A 21217-nucleotide genomic window follows, 5' to 3' on the forward strand; every position below is an offset into this window, starting at 1 on the left:
GGAAAAAAAAAAAAAAATACAAACTCCCTCAAGGATTTTCAACATTTGTAACTTCTCTCTCCATACGCGCTTTTCTCCCTTTTCACGCAATCGCGTAGTTTTGTGCTCGGTAATCGAACCGCGGACGGTGAAACCTACCAGATATTAATTTCCCGCTCTCGATATAGTTATTATTATCCATAATGTAAGTCTGTCCGAATTCGCGAGGGTGAGATAAAGCCGAGGTGGCGGTGGCGGTGGTGGCGTTGGTGCCTCCGGTATTCAGTCTCACTGTTCTCCGCGCCCTCGCATCCTTCCCGAGAGGCATTTGAATGGTCCACCCCTTCCTCCCATTCCTCCCCCGCCTCTTTCACCTCTTCCTCCCCTCGGTCGCCACCCCCGCAGCCCTTGGTGTCGCCGTTCGTTCGTTGCCAGGCAACAACGAGGCAGACTTACAACGGCCTGTCCTACCCTGCACCTACCAATCCATACTCGCGAGAACGGGGACAACACCCGCACTTTTTTTTTATCACGTGTCGATCATGTCGTATCTCGCATACGTACCTGCATGAACGCAGGTTACGCGTCGGATACAGAAATAAGACTTGTTTGAATATTGACGTGTGTAGAAAACTTTACCGAGGTGGAGTGTTTCGATAATTAAGGTATTTTCAATGATTCGTGTACAAAAATTATTCAAGTTCCGATCAATTTTATTCCAATCAAGAGATTATTTAGCGTATTCATTCGGTACGCATCAAATTATTTGATCACTTCTTATCGTTGGCCAATATTTACTTGTTGTTAAAAAAGAAAAATTGAATCCTACAATCGTTCCATGGATTTTAAGCAAATTTTTTAGATTTTTTCAAGCAAGTGAATAATCGAATAACACAAATCAAGGTGAACAAGTGAATACATTTACCTGTATGATATTTTAAAGAAATTTTATTCTTCATTGTGGAAACGCGGACGGCATGTTTCTTTTTTTTTACCCAAATTCAATTAGTTACCTAAATTTTCGGTGTAATCAGCTTTACGAATCGAGGAAAATCGATTTTATTGTTTAATACTAAATTTCTGTATCTACCGGTCCCAGTTTTTTTTTTCTCTCCTACTTCTTCAACATACGCACAGCCATGTATTTACAATTTCCTCCTGCGTTCTAGTTGAAACTATTGAGTCAGCGGATCAAAGTGGAAGGAGATTGGACGAAGAAAGTAGCACATATTGCGATCTCTTGGAGGTTTAAGATTTCTAATCAAGGGTTATCTCGCTTCTCGCATACGAATCCGGTAGAAAAAACACGATGAAAAAACTAACGTACTACGACGCAATCATCGTTACAGTCTGGAACTTTTTTTTTTCTCCACAATAATGCAAAGCTCATCGAATCGTGGTTGAAATTTCTTCTGTTTTATTTATTTACTTTTTTTTTTTTTGTTCCTTTTCACGAAATATATTCGATCTTCCCAGATGTGGACACGGGAAATTTTAGTTGCGGAGTCGATTATTTATCACGCCGTTTGTTTGCATTTTGTGTAAAACGAAAAAGCAGAAGAAAAACGTTATTCTCGCAATTTTTTTCTTGAAACTTTTGCCTCTTTCTTTCGTATTACACACATATTTAAACACAATATCATCGGATTACGAAATATGACAAAAATACGACACGAATCTCTTGATTTCGTAATTTCTTGTAACATTCATTGTTACCATAATAATAATATTAATCTCGCTTCCCCCCCCCCCCCCCCCCCCCCCCACTCTTCATCGCGACTCTCGACGTCGCAGCGCCAAAAGGGCACCACGACGAGCACCGATGCCTCGACTCTCCTTCGGAATTGGGTCGCCGTTGAACGCAGCGTTCGTCGACGTAACGTCCGACGGAGAAACGAGGTCGACGAGGCGCTACGTCAGCCTTGTGCGTTACGCGCTGCGAAGCTGCGAGGGGATGATTTCTGCTCTCTTTTCTCTGGCTCTTTACCTCTCTTGAACCACCACCACCACCCTCTTCTTCTCTTCTTCCTCGTCCTTCAACGCTCGTCGACGGATTCTAGGAGAAACGTAACGTCAGTGATAAGGTTTCGCTGAAAATTACGCGAGTTTCCGCATCGGCGGAGAAACCAAATACAACCAGATCGCATCTTTTCTTTTTTCAATTCGAAGAAAATTCAAGCAAACACCCCAGATCGAAAATTACGTGCCGTTGATTGGATTTTTTTCTTTGTTTTTCCCCCAACAAGATTTTTTGTTTTTTTCTTGTTTTTTTTTTTAATTTATCGAGATAACGATCGCACGGATTTATTCACACAGAGAACACATAAGCCGTGTAACAACGTTTGCAAATAATACATATAAATTGAAATTTGGCCTCGTTAAATTCCCGCGTCACGCGCAATTTTTCCACGGGTATTACAACGAGTAGTATCACTGTTATATACGTACGAGTATATATAAGTCGCCTTCACGTCGGTGGATTTGGCATTTAATGGGGTTTCGGTAGGAACCTGCAGCCGCCCGCTCGGCCCTTGATATACTGGGGTTCGTTAAAAATCGCAACCTCGGTCCGTATTCGCGAAATACGTTAAATTAAGGCGGTCCCGAGATTCCCGGCCCGCCTGGTGAGCCAAACCGATCATAACTCAGGCATAAACCCGGTGCTCGAGTCGCTGAGACGCCCCCTAGAACTCCGAACGACCAAAACCTCCTCCTCCCTCCTATCCCCCAAAGGACCGCGAAAAACCCCCGTCGAATAATTCTCCGTCTCCCGTGTATTATACGTATACATATACATATACATATACATATATATATATATAGATACACATTGTACATAGGTACTCAATACGTGGGTGTAGTAATGATGCGTATAACCCACTGCGGGGAAGGTATACGTCATCTTTTCCTCTCTCTCTTACAAATTAGCCCCGTGATCATTTTCTATCATTCAACATGCTTTCATACTTCCAATTTGTCAAATCCCTTTTCCATGTTTTACGGAATTTCGTGCTGCCTTTTGCCCGAAATTCGGGTGAAACAATCGACAATTATTATTGTAAACGGGACAAAATAGAGATTTTCGTAATAATACATCGTGTTGGTTTTGAACGGTTTTTCAGTACCTGGAATACCCTGGATGGAATTGGAAAAATTATTGATATTTTCATTAGGAATAAGAAAAAAAATCGCTCGTTATTTAAATAAAAGTCCTTTACGTTTCTTCGGTTTTTCTCTCGTTTTTTTTCGGCTTCAAGTTTGAAAAGTAAACGTATAAGTAATAAAAGTTTTCATCAACTGCTATAAAGTTGATTACACAGTCGTAAAATGTAAGCACACACACTTTTTATTATTCAATTCTATTCTAATGATTCTTACTCACGATCAGTGTTATTATATACCCACGTCAACAAGGTCACCAAACACGTGGTCGACGTCGAGTTCGTTCCCTGGTTCAGTTTCCTACCTTGCTCTTGTTCCTTACAAAGTTTGTCTTTCTTTGTCGTTGCTGATTTGTGTAGTGAAATTCAAAAATGTTGCACGTTTCGTCGCTATTTAGTAATAAATCAATTTCACTGTCAATGGAACCCCGTCAATTCGATTCCATTTTTTGATTCCTTGAGATATTAATTAGTCGGAAAAATTCATTACTAAACAAGAAGGTGTTTCGGGGCTTCGAATGTAGTGAAAACGTTACATAATTGTAAGCCTAGCTCTTCTCTTGATTTCTGACCAAATTTTGATTGATTATGAAAAACTTTAGTATTAATTGTATATCTTGACAGTATCACGATCTAGTATTGCTGACTTTATTGGATCGGTAGATACCTTGTTTTTTTTTCTTTGTTTTTAGAAAAAAAAGGGTTTCTAAACAAGTGCATTTTTGTCACTTGGAAAAATATTTCGAAATTTAGTATGTATCGGAATAATTTTTTGCAATTTCAGAGGATTTAACTCGTTTATTTATATATTATTTATAAAGAAAATCAATTTTCGTTGAAAAAGCAAGCAAAAGGTTTTCTCCGAGCTCAGTGCGTATCGTAATTACTTATTGTATAATACACGTGAATGTGGGAAGCGTACGTCGAGTTACTCCGAAGGGGTGGATGGCGTAGTTAAAGGGGATATGCTTTTCCATCGCCGACGTCTAAAAGCGCTTCGTCCTCGTCCGCGTCCTTGCAGCGTTCCAGGCATCGCATGTATTATCCTTGGCAAAGGACGCGAGGGATTCCCCGTCTACTTCCAATACAATATCTATACTCGTATCAGTTTCGTCTGATATTTTTAGTAATAACATTTCTCTTTATAACTCGAAATTCAAATTTAAATGAGAAAAGTTTCTTAATAAATTGACCACGGCGTGGTTTTTAACTTTATATTTTTATTTTATTTCAAGGAATTAGCAACGCTTGAAATTTCCTTGGATTAAATTCTTACTTCATTGAAGTTAGTTTTTTGTAAAAACTTTCTATCGTTGATAACAAAAAAATACTTGTATATATTATATACTTCGTCAAATTGATCCATGCTCGATAATGAAATTGAGAATATATTAACCAAAATCTGACGACGATTGAGAATATTAGTAAAAAGAGAAAGATTTTATGACGTTGCATTAAATTTCAGACTCATATAAAGTAACCGCACATTTACACGTTCGAAATATTATTACGTAATACATAAATATCTTTACGAATGATGATAATTTTGTTATTGGATTTATTTTTCATCACATTTAACGTATTCCGACAATTCTGCGTAACTTTTTCTCTCCGTACTTCAACCTTTCGTAAATTTTATAATATATATATATATATATATAATTGTCCGTCTTTGAAAAATTCGACGTTGCAACCCTTTTGCTACTTTCTCCATTATCTCAACTTCTAACCCCAATTCCTTGTATAAATACGGCTGGCATAGAATATCGATAAACTTGCAGAAGTGTATAAGAAGGGACGGATCTACGTTTACAGTGTACTCTCTACCGTACGTGTTATACGCGGATCTCTACCGCATCGGGGGACATTATGCTCTGATACGTACGCCGATAGGCGAACCCCTCACGGTTTTCAAGGGGGTTCAACATCGACGGCGGCGGCGAGCGAGGCTAGAGCTTGATTAAAGCCAATCTCGCCTCTATTTTATCGGGCAACGCCCTACACCCGTTCGGTTCCCCGGCTAGCAACTCGATCCGCTTGTTTGTTTGTGTTTATGCGTGTCTGCGCTGCTCTGCGCATGCCTCTCCGCTGCATGCAGATATTTTTAAGCACATTTCTCACCCCGAGGAAAAACGTTTTTCTCGTTTTTGAGGGGATTCGCGAGTGAAATTCCAGCACCTACGATAAACATGTCGTACAAAGCCGCTGACGTTTTCATTTGTACGTGATTTTGGATAAGAAATAATGCCCGAATGTCGGAATCGATATTTTTCAACGAAGAAGAATGAAATTTATAGCAATATACAAAGTCCATTATTATAAAAAATAAATTCGACTCTCCCGTCTCACGCCTGCTATTTCCGATAATTCTAGATCTATATCTCGTGACAGTAGAAGTCATGAAACGTGAAATTGAGGAGCTTGCTAGCACGAAAAATCGGTCTTTTAGTGGTTTTGTATTTACTTAAAACCTTATTAAAAACGTATCTCCTCCTTCGATACTTGATATCAAGATTCGTCGATTTTTTACACATGTCCTGCTGACGTTGACTATTTTGAACAACTTAACGCTTGGATTTTGCGACATTCCGCGAAGACTTTGCCGAAATTATTTTTCTACATGGGACACAATTTCTTGACCAAAACCGCGCATAAAAAAAACAAACAAAAACTACGAGTAGGTGTATATTTATTGTGCGACTCGTTATTTTCAGGTGCGCAAAATTAATTCACGCACGCCACCCACGTCATTGTTTCGACACTCTGTAATTTGACAATTTCTACGTTAAACCATACGTATATTATACAGCATGCGTTACATATTACACAAAAACTTGGACTCTCTTCTCAATGAATTTTCACACGACACGATATACGAGATTTGGTTTTATCCCGGCAGGTGCGCGGGTCTCGATTTTAATTTCAAAGATGAAAGTTGCGGAATTGAATCCTCCCGCCGAGCCCTCGCCGTGCAGCTTCACCCGAACGCGTCTCCTCATCCGGTCCGATGATATAATAATAAGCGGGATTTTCTGCTCGGCCAATTTCATATACCTACACGAAAATCGTTCTCGGTGTTTACGGCATGTACACGAGTGTAATATACGGCATGTGGGCAGGCACACGTATCGACCCTTTAGCGGCGGGAGCGGAAAGCAAAGACGCGGATAAGCACGCGAAATAGACGCAGCACGCGAGCGGCACTCCGGCCGGAAAGTTATTGTCTAATTACCCTGCAGGGCCTCCGTGTACGTGTTTGTGCGGCCTCGTGCATGACGCACGTTAAGTTTCTCCGTTCCTTGTTTCGGCATCGGGTATATCACGTGCACACACGCGTACGTGCACGCGTGCATACACGCGCAAGCGAGAAGGCGGCACGGGCAGATATATTTCCCTTGATTCATAAATCAGCCCAGCCCAGGTTGACGCCTTCTTGCCTCGTTTACGGGATCAAAGGGCTCGCTCCTCACGCAACACATACTCAACTCTGCAAAATGTACAATTATTGCAACAGTACGAGGGAAGAACATCAAAGGTATATGGATATATATACGTTGAGTTTCGCGGTTGCTTCCGTGTCAAGGTTTCTACGGTCGAAATGTGCCACAAGGGTTGTTGCAGGCATTAATTTTGACGAAAACTAAATTCACGCTGTTTTTCTTTTCTTTCCTTTTCTTTTTGTCATTTACTTAAAATTCATTTTTAATCGATTTATCATCGCATACGTTTATCTCACTTCTTAAACGTGTAGAATTCAATTTAAAAAGACAAAGCTTTGTCGTTTGTACACAGAAGATGGGGTATACATTTTTCATAGCGCGATAGCGCCCAGATCAATTTATTTCTCACAGGATTTGTCATTTCGCATTTTCATTCGATGCTGATTTTTTTTTTTTTTTATAAGGATGAAGTTAGTAACGTTACCGAAACGATGCACGTTCAGAAGAAATCGCTAATTGGCATTTTTGTAACTTTCCGAAATTTCAGTAAACCATTATAAACAATATATACACTAATTCTGAAAAACCAAAACCTTGAAAGTCGTCTCAAGATTGTCTAATAATAATAATTTTATCTCCCGATGTATCCTTATGTTAACGTTACTAACTTCAGTCTAATCTTTTTTTTTTCTTCTTCTTCAGACTGCAATAATTCTCACAGTTGTTTTTTTTTTTTTTTTTGTTTTTCTATTTATTCTTCAATTCTCTCTGAACAACCTCTATAACATTCCTAGGCTATTTTTATCCTATGTATCGGATGTACATTCTAGAGTAACAGCTGGTCCTCTAACACCGATTGTAAGCTTAAAGCTCACGATCAGCATGGACGATGATTTGAGAGAAGTTAATAATGAGCGTTTACCGCGCTTATAAAAATAAAAACTCAAACTTCAACCGTATACGTGCATGTGTAATAAAGCAAGTACACTCGTCGTCATAATCCATAATCCATCCTTCCGTCGTTGCCATCTCTTATGAATATTTCATCGTGACATTCGTCATGCGGGTCGTGCTTCCGATCGATTAAATACCTGCCCTGGATATCTTCGAAGTATTACACTCGCGGTTCAGAAATTATAATAGAGTTCATACAGCCTGTCATAATACTCATTTACGCATCAGCGCGAAGCTTGTTAGTAAACGTAGCAATCACCGTAAGAGTAACTGCAAAAAAAAAAAAAAAAATAAATAAATAAAAAGAAAAAGAAACGAAGCGCGGTACGAAAGATTTAATTTTATATAATTATATATTCTTTACATACGTCGCGCCGGAATCGTCGTTTCATCTTATTCAATGACGATATATTTTTAAAATGTTTGAAATATAATCCGGCGCAGAAAAAATTAACTTGCGAAACGAAATAACGCACGCGGTAAAAATTGCAAGAAACAGTCGATTGTTTTTTTTCTCACAATCGGTTTTTTTTTTTTTTTTTCCTACTTCCACGAACACTTTGACCCGATTAATCGATGCATCGATTCTTTTCAGCTTTTAGTGGCCATCGATAGCTCGCAGCCGCAGAATATCTCCGAGAGTCGGAACTCGCGTTGTTCCATCGGCTTGAATGGCCGTATTAACGTTCCGGACTGTTAAAGGGGTCCATATCCGATCTCGAGCACCGGCTCGGTCATCGAGAAAGTTTTGTCCCCGGTGTTGCCGCCGCTCCGCTGCTGCCAAGCCGCATGCTTTCGGTGATTCATCGTCCGCCGCGAATGACACACTCGTGCAAACTTTCGCGCCATTTTTCTCGTCACACTGACAACAATATTCTACCGCGAATTAACGGATATTCCGATACTCGATGAATTGGTTTGTGACGATATCGAACCTCGTATCGATCGTCTGCCGTTTAGTTTCAAGATCATCAATCGACGAGATTCTTATACCCGAATATCGCACAGCTCTGTGAATAATCACACTTGAGAGCGTAAGAATATTTTCTCGAGCGAAGACGCGTGGATCAGCCGACCGAGGAATGAGAAAAACAAAGAGAGAGAGAGAGAGTGAGAAAGAGAAACTGCGAAATGTAATGAATATCCGGAGGCGCCGGTATTTTTAAAGATTCCGAAATATCGCTGGCTACCAGCCGGTCTCGTTTTTTTCTTCTTCTTTCCTTTTTTTCTTTTTTAAACTTGTGAAACGGAACGCGCCTCCTGTACCGTTCTCTATGCACACACACACACGCGCACGACGATGATAATTTCTATGAGAAAGTCGACGAGTTCGCTGTGTGTATCAACTCGGCATACCCGGAGTGGTCCCGATTCCCGCACAGTGTTATTACAGCTGTGCAGCGAAATACGGAGTCGAGCACTTTCGTTTCTTTTTACTACGATTGACCGTTACGAGTAATATGCCTCTCTGCATCTATGGATCTATGTGTGTGTATGTATTACTGCCGAGTGCGTGAATGGCCCCGTGTAGTAATATGAAATTTTCGTTATTTACTTCGGTAATTGTGTTACGAAAGCGCCGCTGTGTATAATATGGTTGAAATTACAGTGCCGAGTTTCATTTCACGGTTTATGTATAGTTATTATTCGTATACGTATATACAGCCTTATAGGCGAATCGACTCAAGCTATATTCGATTTTCTCGCTTACAGATGTGTATGTGTTTAAACGTAAATTGTTTTTTAGATAATTTCGCGACACCGATACAGAGATTATAAATCGTCATTTTCGAGGTTGAATTTATACGTACGTTGTTAAAAATGATTGCGAATTTACTATACATTAACCGTAGAAAAGAGTTGTCAAATCACGAAATCGGGTTGCACAATTACAAATCCAGTGTAGCTACGTAAATTATTGTGTATTTGCCTTAAATTTACGATACAAATGTTTGATTTTACTAAAATTTATAAGAAGAACGCAAAAAAAGTAATTTCTTCTTACCGAATCGTGTAGGAAATATATGGTATCGGTAAATTGAATAAACAGGAACGTATGGCGAATGGTTTACTGTTTCGTATCCGAATAAAACTTCCAATACACACCGTAGGAAGTTCTATACAGAAATTTTTAACAGCGTAGGTACGGCCAATTCTGTCTGCTATCAAAGATGAAGAACCTATACAGCTGATAGATTGCTTCTTGAAAGTTTTTTTCTTTTCAAAATCGAACGAATTTCGTGCTGTTAAGTATAACTGTTTTTCGACCTTTCGTCATGCTTCCCACCTTTTCGGATGTGCCGATCCAGTTTCGAGCTCACTCGATTTTTTACTGTCAGATATAGAGCCGATCCGTGTACGAATACGTGTAACACATAAACGTATCCCGTCGAAAGCGGAGCCAAAGCCAAAGAGCCGGCAGACCTCGCTTTCAAGTGTCTAAATTGACGCAGATTAGATTAGGCGACCCAGTTTTTCGGCTGTACTTCGCTGCATTGTGACAGAAAATTGGTATTGTGTTTCGATTTGACGGTAGCAGCCATATTGCTCTTTCGATATTTAACCGTTAGCTTCTGGTTTATACGCACATTCGAAAGTCGTTACAATCCACCGTTTCACGGAGTTGAAATCGCTTTGCGTTATGGAAAAATACGTATAATCACAGCCGACAAAAACTGCACCTACTTGCTTAAAGAGTGAATATCTATTAGGTTGAAGTCGGTAAGGTTATTGCGATGTTTAACGTTTCGGGAAAAACCGTTATTTTCCAATTGCAGTAACGCAGTATAAAATTCAGTAAATCGTAATGAGGCAGAACTTGTTCATATTTTGAAAACTCGGCTACTTGAAAGTCGCTATAAACTTGAAGAATAGTAATTATTCGTCACGTTAACTTTATTATTAACTTGAGCCTCGTGAATATCTCGGTTTCTTTCATTTTGTTCTTTGTCCTTTTACTTTTCGTTCCATTTCTTTACTGGTGCAGCGAACACAGCGCCGCTGCATAAAGGTCCGTTATTCTCTCGCTTAGTTCAGTTTCTCCACTTCGGGGGTCGGTCTTTGGGTCAAGTTACAAAACGAGCCTAAATTAATACGTACTATATAACATGCATACATACGTCCATCTACGTCAGGGAATTATTACAACCATCTCGACGTTGTACATAGTCGGCGTATTTTTTCACTCAACTTTCTTATTTAAACAAGCATGTTGCGTAGATACGCCACCGGAGGTTCAAAGCGTCCCAATCATCGACTACAAGTCCAAATCCCATCCCCCAACGAATTTTCTCGGACACGTGATCGTGTTTTCCAAACTCGTCAAGTATTTTTGGATTATTTTCTTTTTTGACAAAAAATTAAAATGCAAAAGTCACGGTGTAACGGAATTGCTTGCGATCAAAATGCCAAAGCGTAGAAAATATCGTTCGGCGTATAAGTCTCGGACATTGTGAAAGGGAGCCTCGCCTCGGCACCTGTTAGTTTTATGCGTTCGAAACGCCGGCTCGTCCACCTGCCCAGGTACAGGTGCGTAAACTGCGTGTCGGGCAAAGTCCTAACGTTGTACGCGTACGTAGTTCGTCATTTGCGAGGAGAAGTCCGCGTGGCTCCCACCTCCCGAACGAACCTTAAACGCCTGTCGTATGTAGTCCAACCAGCGTGCAGCCGTCGACGCTTATATACGCGACGCGGCGACGTGTGACAAGGTCAGCAAGTGGCCTCCAACTTCCGGTGACTCTCTCTCTCTCTCCCTCTCTCTCTCTCTCTCTATCGCTGTCTCACTCTATCGAAGGAGGGGGGAAACGCGTCCTCGTTCAGACGTCACGGAGAGACCAACAACGCCACGCTGCACCTCGGCAATCACACGCGACGCATGACCTCCTGCACATGGTGCGAAGGGATCGCCAAGGTGGTAACGGAAATCGGGTGCGTGCCCGCGGGATCGTTGGATCGAGCGATTTCGCCTTCACGGATGCTTCGTTTTTATTTTTATTTTTTTTTATTTTTCTCTTCTTTTTTGTTCGGGTTGTTCATTTCTCAAGCAACGAATTAACGACAAAGAAACACGCTTGGAAGTTTCAGTAGAATCCGTGATCCCGAGGCCTGATACTCTCCTTGCCGGACAATTCTTTGGTAAATCACCGTCATTCCAAACACATTCCTGTACAAATATATAGATTTTAATTGATTCTCTGAACAAGCTCGCTTACCTGCATTTTTCCGTAACGTCTTAACGCGTTACAATATGTATAACACATATTGCACACCTATTATGCGTCCCTGAATCGGTTGAATCTCGTGTATTTGGTACGTACTATAATTTTTATTATCACTGTACCTGGCAGTCGTATAATCGTTACAATAATTCATGTTACGGCTGTCCTTGGGGCAGACGACACTGTGCAACTGTATGATAGAAAAATCTTTCGTCCTTGGGAGATTGCAGAAGATTGCAATTCCTTGCCTGTTAATTCCGCGACGCGCGTCATACCGTACACCATTACCTGCTGCAATCCAGTCTTCGACGGTATCTTCTTGCGCTATCTTACATTATCTTACATTATCTTACATTATGTATGTACCTACGCAGCTACGTGTTGTTGCCTGTCGTAAATCTGCGTTTACCGCACGAGCTTAGTTCTGCTGTTATTAACTGTATCCTATATTCCCGCGTCGTGTAAATTCCGCGATATTATATAGATGCAGGAAAAAGCTCGTTACGCGACGGTGATTCGAGTTCAGTCATTACTCGCTCATTGCGATCCGTGCGGAACTCAATTTTTCGTTACGATCCTTTGCATCAGGTATCGTTGTTTTATACGCCTATTACATTGTCCATCAATATTGTTGCACGGGTTACACACACGTTACTTACCTATTTAAAAATAAAAATTAAATTCATTAATTGGAAATCGGTATTAGGTATACATATACCTAACAAAATTGATGCAACAATTGCAACAAGATTTTCGTGAAAGAATCTCCGTTTGACAGATGTTGAACAAGCGATCGGTCACATATAATGTAAAAACGAGGTTGGGTGTATAAAAGCGACAGGAAGTGATCGATCACATTAAACCTGCGCGCAAATGAAAAAAAAAAAATCGCATCAGCCTTTCCTGACACTTCCTTGACTGACACCGCCTCGCGATTTATCGCGAACATTTTTTTGTACCGACGCAAATTGTCAGTATTTTCTCCAATTTAATTTTTATTAACAATTTTTCTTTTTTCCTCTCCTTTCCTCCGTTTGATCGAGTCCAACGCGACTTGTGCAGCAACGTATGCATTAAATATATAAGAGAAGCGCGCTCGCCGCACGGAAGGACGTAGGTATAATGCATGCAAGCTCATTCAACGCGGAGCGTTTCAGAAAGGGTTTTGAACTCAGCTGAGCTGCTTGCAAGCACTCGAAACACGCTGCACGGTACTCGGCCTATTTCACCAGCGGTACCAGCAGCAGCTGTAGGAGGTGAAAAATATACCCGAGTTCTAGATTCAGAGATTCCGCGTACGCGGAGCTCGGCGATGCTGTTGCTAGCTGAAAAGCTCGGAGCTTTGCTAAGCGCGGAGGGGGGGAAGGAAGGTAAAAAAGTGGTAAAAATAAATACGAAAAAACTGATTTTGTTGCCAAGTGCGTCCTCGCCTATCCCCGAGGCTTCGTACCAACCTATCTACCTACCTACTCTACAGCTTCTGAACTAAGGCTGGCGTCATTTGCAGAGGAGAAAATGGGGCTGCTGCTGCTGGTGCTTGGAGAGAAAACGAGGAAACGAGAACGGGAGAAGAAAAGAGCTCGAGGCGTCCGCTAAATTCACGCCGTGCTGCAATAATATTAACGGAAAACAAAACGTATACCTTCACCGAGATAGACGCCATGCTGCATGGCACGTATAGCATCCATTCTAGGCTAGCCGTTGTTCTATCCCGGATTATATTCCACGGGTTCGATAACGTTGGGCTAGCTGGAAAAGCTTTTTAGTCTTACCTGCACCTGCGACGTTTACTACATTTATATTTTTTATTCCGCTTCTTATCGTTTACACCGGAATACCCGGAGGGTTGTTCGTCTCCGAGACGAGTCTCCGCGTTCCTGCAGCTTCTGCGGTTTTCTTTTTATTAATACATGTATGTGTTGAAGAAAAAATGATGGAAGAAAGTATAAGTTTCACATCGTATATTTGCAGCCGCGTGCATGTTTTGAGACAAAACAACAGATGGTATCTATATACGTCATTTATTCATTCGCGGGTTGTGGAGAGAGTTATACGTGATATTGGCAAAGTAAGAGGTTGAAGTTAGTAACGTTATCGTAACGAAACATTGGGGAAAAAGATTGCTATTTTCTTTATTTTACTATGATCTTTAAGGAACTAATATTTACAAATATGAGTATGTTTTGTTTTATTACGGCTTGCTGAATTTTACAGACAGTTCGAAAATCGCGAAACAACGATTTTTACTCAGCACGAATCGTTACGATAACGTTACTAACTTCAACAGGACGGCGAGGTACCCGCACAACAAGTTGCGTCATCTTATATCGCTGATTCTTGGACCCTGAGGTTAAAATTCAAAATTTTCCCAATATTCCCTCAATAATACACTTTTTGTCAATTATTCATCAATCGTGCAAAATCAACGAATGATCTTCACGTCTTGCTGCTAAGCTGGCAATATGCCAACAATGCAATCGATTGATGGCAAATTATTCTAACCGTGTGGCATTTTGTGTCGAAACACGATTCTGTTGTTGTCATTTACTGTTATAGAACACACGAGTATAAGAAGCCTCGTTTCAGTACCAATTCTTGGCGATTGTTAGACAGCTTGAGGCATTTCTCAGTTGCTCATACATGTATGCCATTTCAAAGTTCTGGTGCTCGGCTTTTGAGGTTTAAGTTCAACCGTCGAGATTCGCTTCAACAAATACAAGCTGGACCCGCTTATTTCGATTTGCTTCTTTGCCCCAAGACGCGTGTATAATATACGCCACCACAAGTATACGTATATTACGTATACGTGCATAGAAAGACGTTCAACTGTTTATAGTGCTGAATTTTTATAGTCACAGTTCCGTACACGCGTACCATCTGTCGACTATTTCCGATTGGTCAAGGCCACCGTCACGAGTTTCGTATAGTACACCTACACTGCAAACTATAACCGTCGGTGACGTGCTTTATTCGCTTGCACGGATTTCCCGCGCAATTTTCACTCGTAAGTATCTCTGCACTGCGTCATCGTCTGCCGACAAATGTATGTGTATTTTAGACACAAGAACGTATAGTATCAGCTTTTAACTAACAGGCTTCAACCTCGATAGCCTTCTTTAGATAACCACGAAACATTGAGACGAGTTTATATTTGAATGAAAAAAGGTTTTTAAATCCCTTCTATTATCAATAGTAAACAGATGTATAATGCGTTTGGTTGCGGATCAGTGAAATGAAAATGAAATAGATTGGCAGTGATTTCTGGAAGTGATTTGAATTCGTCTGGACCAATTCGTGAACCATGAAATACGGACATCTTCATCCGCAATTCTGGTGTACTTTCATTTAAAGTCAAGACTAACTACAGTTTCATTTGTTGCGTTCATTCGTGCGCGTAAAATAGTCGCAAATTTATGTTTACTGGAGCCTCAAGGGTATGTTTGAGGCTTTCAAATCGCAGCGATTCTCTGCAGTACTCGAGTAATTTAATAATTAATTTGATTGTGAGAAAAAAAAAATACCGAAGCATCAATCACTGGAGCAAGTCACGGCATGTGGTATAGTTACATTCGAAATTGCTTATCCCATCAGTAACGCGTCGCACCTGTTCCCGCGCGAAGAAGAAGAGGAAGAAGAAGAGTAAGAAAAGATAAACCTTAGGAATTTTCGGCGCATGCAGCGACGTTGACGATGAAGAGAGCGAACCTGCACCTCGGAGTTCAACATCCTCTTTAAGCTCCGAGTATAGCTGAAAACGGGTCGTGACACCCCTCGGTTGACGGTAAGAGAGACTGTGGATGAGCCGGTCGCCAGACAAGGAAGGTGAAAAGTTTCCTCCCGGTTGGACCGCTGCTGTAGCTGATGGCGCTGCTTGGAATAACGAGGAGAAGCAGGAGAAGCTGGAGAAATGGTGGGGAACGCTATCCAAAGAGTAGGAGGAGGAGGAGGAGGAGGACTCCGATCACTCTCCCGCGTCCCGCTGCTGCTGATTGTGAGGAGAGGTTTGAGGCAGGTCGCGGAATTGTCGTCCGCTACGAAGATGGCCGCCATCCGTTGCCACGGTAACCGTGAGGGCGGCCCCCGCCGTCGAGGAGGCGGCGCCGCCGCCGAGATCGTCGTCGGCCATTCTGGTACCCGACTCCGATAGCAGCCGCCATCTATCCGCGGGGTCCTGAACCGTGGAAGCACTTTCGTTTGGTTGCGGAATCCGCCGTCACACGTCCATGCTGCACTTCAAACCCGTTTAATGGCCGGGTCGATTCGGATTCTTATTGTTAGTATCTTTCCGGACGCTCATGCATGACCCCAGGACCTTAAAAGTTATGGAAACGTTGGAACTGGTTCCAGCGAATGGACGGAAGTATCAAATCACCGGTTCTATAGAAGGATTTTTATGGAATGCGGAGCCTCCTCGTCAGAAGCACCTCAAATTTCCCTCGGGATCAGGGGTCTTCGCACGCCGGCTAGCTAGCTCTGGTGGTCAGGGACCAGTTCCGATTCAAAATCAGATCTGGCGCTGCGTTATTGCCGACGATATTGGGGTCGTTGGATATCGAATTGAACGGTGTTCGTCACCTGAACAGGCACCATCGTTGTGGGCAAACCGAAGTCCACCTGTTACCAAGAATCTGGTCTAATCTAATCCCCCGTTTTGACCCTTGAAATTCATGAATCACCATTTCTTGCCGTGTGGTCCAAATACTCGTTCACCTTGCTGCGTCGAAATCGGCGTTCAATGAAAAAGCAATTACGATCCGATATCCAGACCATCTCACACCTGTGCAAACGTTTTCTGTTTTCTCCTAGCAATATTTTTTATACATTTGTTTTCGTCAACGCGAACAAGTTTCAACTCATCCGTCATTCTTTCACTGGAAGCCAGGGTCGAGTTCCTGCTTAATTTCTTCTTATCGTCGCTCCATTTTTCGCTCCATCGTTTTTGTTTATCATTTTAATGTTATTCCCGGATGATCGTACTTGCGTGGCTGTATACATGCATCAGTGGACCGAAACGTGCAGGCGTGACGGGATTTTGTCACGCGTACGGATCACTGGAATAATGTGTGACGGACACGTTGTACCCGTGACACAGTACACGATTACAATTCCACAGAATGTGCTCACTGTGTTGTTTCCTTGCACAAACTCTCTTCGTACCGCATTGTCTAATCGACACTAATCACCGCAGCGTCTAGAACATACGAACCACAGATAACAACGAAAATTTTACTTTTCTGCTTCCAGGTTCTCGTAGAATACGACGACGTCGAGTGGCAACGAAGAGAGTGGCTCTCTCCTTACCGGGATGCTGTCTTCTCCTTTTTTCTCGTCGAGAAGGCCCTTTGCTGGGCAGACCGACCCGACCCTCGTCACCCCGGACTTGTCATCAACCATCCGAACAACAACCATCATCATCCTCCTCACAGGGTGAACGGGAAACCACTGAGAAGCACCACCGCACCAGTCAGTGCCTGCAGCGTGGCTTGGCCTGCACTTGTAAGTTAAACCACATGAATATGAGTCAAGAGGAGTATTCTGGATCTACTGCAGCGATACTTGCGGATCTCTTAGTCTAACGCCAGATACCATAGACCCGAAACTTGATACAACTCTAGATATTCCGCAACTTGTCATTGTTGCAAATGAAGCGTGCAACGCATGCGTTATTCGGAGGTATATAATGGAATCTGTTTCACAGTGCAGCTGACAGAGAGTCGCCTAATTTGCGGTTTTTTTGTCAACTTTTGTTGGGATTAATTGATATACAGGTATATACGGTAGTACTGTACTACATTATGTAGTTCGGTGTAAACTATAGTGCAGTTTACAAACTCGCCCTGATACGTACTATTCAACGTGCAGAGCTACGGACGCTTCGCTTCGGAGCTCTACAAGTTCTAATTGTAATTAACGTCATTAGCCGGCTTCTAATTACCGCTAGTAGACCGTCCCGCTCAATTAGAGATCATTCAACTCTAAGGACACTGCGGGGAATGGAATGGATGTGAGGGATGATACGTGCTGTTTGAAATACGTGCAGGATGTAGAACTGTTCACATCGGCAACTGCAGGCAACCGCGTTCAATTACACAAATACGTTATACTCAATGCTCATAGTACATGGTATGGATACTTGTCGAGTTTTGATTGCGTTAAAACTGGGACGCCTGCAATTATCATTATTATTATTATTATTATTATTATTATTATTATTCGTATACAATTGTACTTGCACGTACATCGTTGCAGTTTTTCAAGGTCATTTTTCGGTTCACCTACCGTCGGTTTTGCGGTTGAGCCGCAATCATCCAAAACCGCACCACCTGACGATGATACCTGTCCATTATAATGTACAGAATGTCGACGACTGGATTCTGACACGCGGTATGACCTTATTTCTACATCGTTTCGTGCAATGCTATAGATTTCAGTAATAATAATTTCAATGTAAATAAAAGATAAAAAAATAAAACCGTAAAGAAAAGGAAAAATGTAGACCGCAAGTTGGCTTCTGAATTTTTTTTGAACCGCGTATCGCGTTCGAGTTATCGCTCCATGTTATTCGATGAGGATATTTTAATTCTTATTACGCTATCAATTTTCATTGATATGCTGTTATGGAAGGAGAATTCAAGGGAAAAAAAAGATTAACCATTGCTTCACGATTATTTAGATCGAGTTTAGCGGCGTTTTGTTAGTTAAATATAACGCATTTCCGTACATTGTGAAGTTTGGAGAAGCTTGTATTTTGTTAAGAATAAAATAATCACGAAGTAACACATTTTGTTGTAAACAACAACGAAATAATGAAGAAAAATTCTCTTTCTCGCTTTTGTACGACTACGTTACAAAACAGCTTTGTAACACGGAGTAAGTATTTGTAAGTCGGTCGTGGCGCAGGCGGTAAAACGGCCGACTGGTATTCTGGGTAGCGAGAGTTCAAACCTCTCCCGGGACGATGACAGTAGGTGGAAAAAAGAAAAAATCTGAAATCGCATTTTACGAATGAAATTCTTTCCAGTCTGCGATCTCCGTTTACTGAATTCAATATCCGGAAGTCGGTAGAAGCTCTCGCGATGGTATTTGGGAGGAAACTCTCTCTCTCTCTCTCTCTCTCTAGGCATACCATAATAAATAATATCTCGAAATGTATCGAAGCACCGACGAAATGTCCACAGCCTTGCGATAACATTCGCCTGGGTGTTCCTAACAGGTGCTATAATAAAATGGTCGCTTGGCGTTCTCAACCATCGTAATGTCAATCGGTGGAAGGGGGTATAGCGACCGCACAAAAATATATCACATATCGTCGACACACATGACACACGTGCGGCAACTGAATCAAAGCTGCACACGATGGGGACAAAACTGGGTTCGAATAGCGGCGGCTTTTGTAGCCGGTTTAGTATTACGATATGAAAAAATTCGAAAAAGAAGAGAAAAAGAACTGGTGACTTTTTTAAAAATTAATGTTATGCGCAGACGGGGTCGGTGCGGTTAAACGGATTCTCAGAAGTATTAGGATAAGATATTGAAGAAAATAAAAAAGCGGAATGTTGTGTATTAAAAAAGTACCTGTTGAATTATTTATAACCATACCAATGTCAAGATTGAATTATAATCAGTCTTGCGAGCGAATTTTCGATTACGAGATAAGTCTTATTATAGGCGAAAATATGGAATGTGAATGGAAATAAAAGCGTCAAGATCATTAATCATGTGGTGATAAGATCTCACGTTCATTCGGGATGAGTCATGAAACCGAAAATTCGACGTTTGTTTACAACTGTAAAGCAATGCCTGTAGTATCGTAGATTGAAGGTGCGATAAGTTGACAAGTTATACAATGACGCCTAGGCGTTGCTGCTTATTTATCTCACATGTTCCTCATAATTAACCACGGCCTCGGTAAGCGTCGGATTCAACGATAATAATCGTCCCGAATTCTTCTTCTCTGTTTCGCAGACCTTTTATCCGTTGGTGGCACGAGCTGACTTACCCGATGACACGATGCCGGTTGAATTCATGCAGGACCGTCGCCTGGACTTCGTTGATTACTCAAAGCTCAAGCCATTCACGGTAAGTAGGTTACATTTAAGTTAGGGAATCACATGGATGACGGTTAAGGACGCGCGTTGTGTAACCGATGTAAATGTTGTAAGGATAAACCGATTTTACACCCTGCGTCCAACACCAACGATGATAAGACGAACGTGTTGTGTGTACAACTTCTTTTCGTCCAACGTGGCCAATTATCACAACCTACTAGCTTGCGAAATGCAGACGCCTCTGTTATCAACATTCACATATGCACGAAACGCCCGCATAAAATACCCTTTAAGCTGCTGCTGCTACAGTGACCATAAACTTTTGCTTTACGACCGGTGCGAGTCCATTGTTCATGCTTATCGATCCCGGGATGCGGTCCGCTCACTGGACAAAAGAACCTTTCGTGATTCTCCTAGGGATCCACCGACCTGCAGACGTAACGTCATTTGCACGTTATTGTTACTGTTTCACTTTATGACTTAGTCGCGAAAATTTACCGAGTTAGGTTGTTGTTACCAAATTGTTTGCTTGACGTAAGCAACAAGAAGAAGAAGAATCTAACAATAATTTTTTTTTTATTTACCATTGGGACAACGAATGTACGGTCTGGAAATTATGTAAGGAATTATGTACTCAAAATCGGACACGTTTCGGAGCGACGGAATTCTATGGACAAAGAAATCGAGACTGTTTATTCGCGACCGTGAGATATTTGAAATGCGAAAAGTATGGAAATCAGTCGGGACTACATTCTTCATTTCATTACAGTGATTTACCGCGTGAAAGGAAAAATCTGCATGAACGACGATTGTGGAATATAAGGACTCAGCAGCTATGCCCCGAGGGCAGTCAACGGAGTCGGTGTAAACGAGACTAGATTGCTTGCGGTAAGAGAACCCGGTTCGGGGCGTGGGTATTACGGCTTCAATTTCAACGACAATGAATAACTCGGTTTTCTAAAAAGACCGGAACGAAGGAAAAATAGAACTGCTGGTGAAATGGCGCGACCGAGTTGGCGAGGGATTCTCCCTCTCCTTCTCTTTCACCACTGTTGTCTGCCTTGTGTATCTCTAAACGACGAAGCCTGGGCTTAATTTTCCGCTATCGGGAATGAGGAAATCGTAAAAGTCAAAGCCCGCGTCGTGAACGGAAGAGCGGTAACCGGAGTGGAAGGACGGACGGGAGAAGGAGATGAGAAGCTTCGGTCCAGGGATGACGAGGGAACGGCGAAGAGGAGCCGGAAGGACTGATTATAGACACGGGAACGCCCCGGGAGGTGGAAAACGCCGTCCGCCCTGGATTGTTCCCAAGTAATTAAACCGGACCAACTTTTGCCGTTAAAAGTTCGCACCGCAAAAGCCGGGCCCCCCTTCCACATCCCCATTATACTCGATTTCTGCACCCCACGCTCAGGGCT

General features: G+C 41.9%; 1 protein-coding gene across 5 annotated transcripts in view; it reads left to right on the plus strand.

Moving 5' to 3' along the window:
* The window catches only part of LOC107224472 (probable JmjC domain-containing histone demethylation protein 2C), a 207275-nt gene that overhangs the window by 33758 nt on the left and 152300 nt on the right, over positions 1-21217 (plus strand). For all 5 annotated transcript variants that reach the window (XM_046743240.1, XM_046743241.1, XM_046743238.1 and 2 more), the window contains exons 2-3: positions 16996-17247; positions 19717-19830. In XM_046743240.1, the coding sequence (XP_046599196.1) occupies positions 16996-17247; positions 19717-19830 (366 nt within the window). The remainder of the gene's footprint in view (positions 1-16995; positions 17248-19716; positions 19831-21217) is intronic.

This window comes from Neodiprion lecontei, chromosome 6 (assembly GCF_021901455.1).
Source record: "Neodiprion lecontei isolate iyNeoLeco1 chromosome 6, iyNeoLeco1.1, whole genome shotgun sequence".
Lineage (NCBI taxonomy): Eukaryota > Metazoa > Arthropoda > Insecta > Hymenoptera > Diprionidae > Neodiprion > Neodiprion lecontei.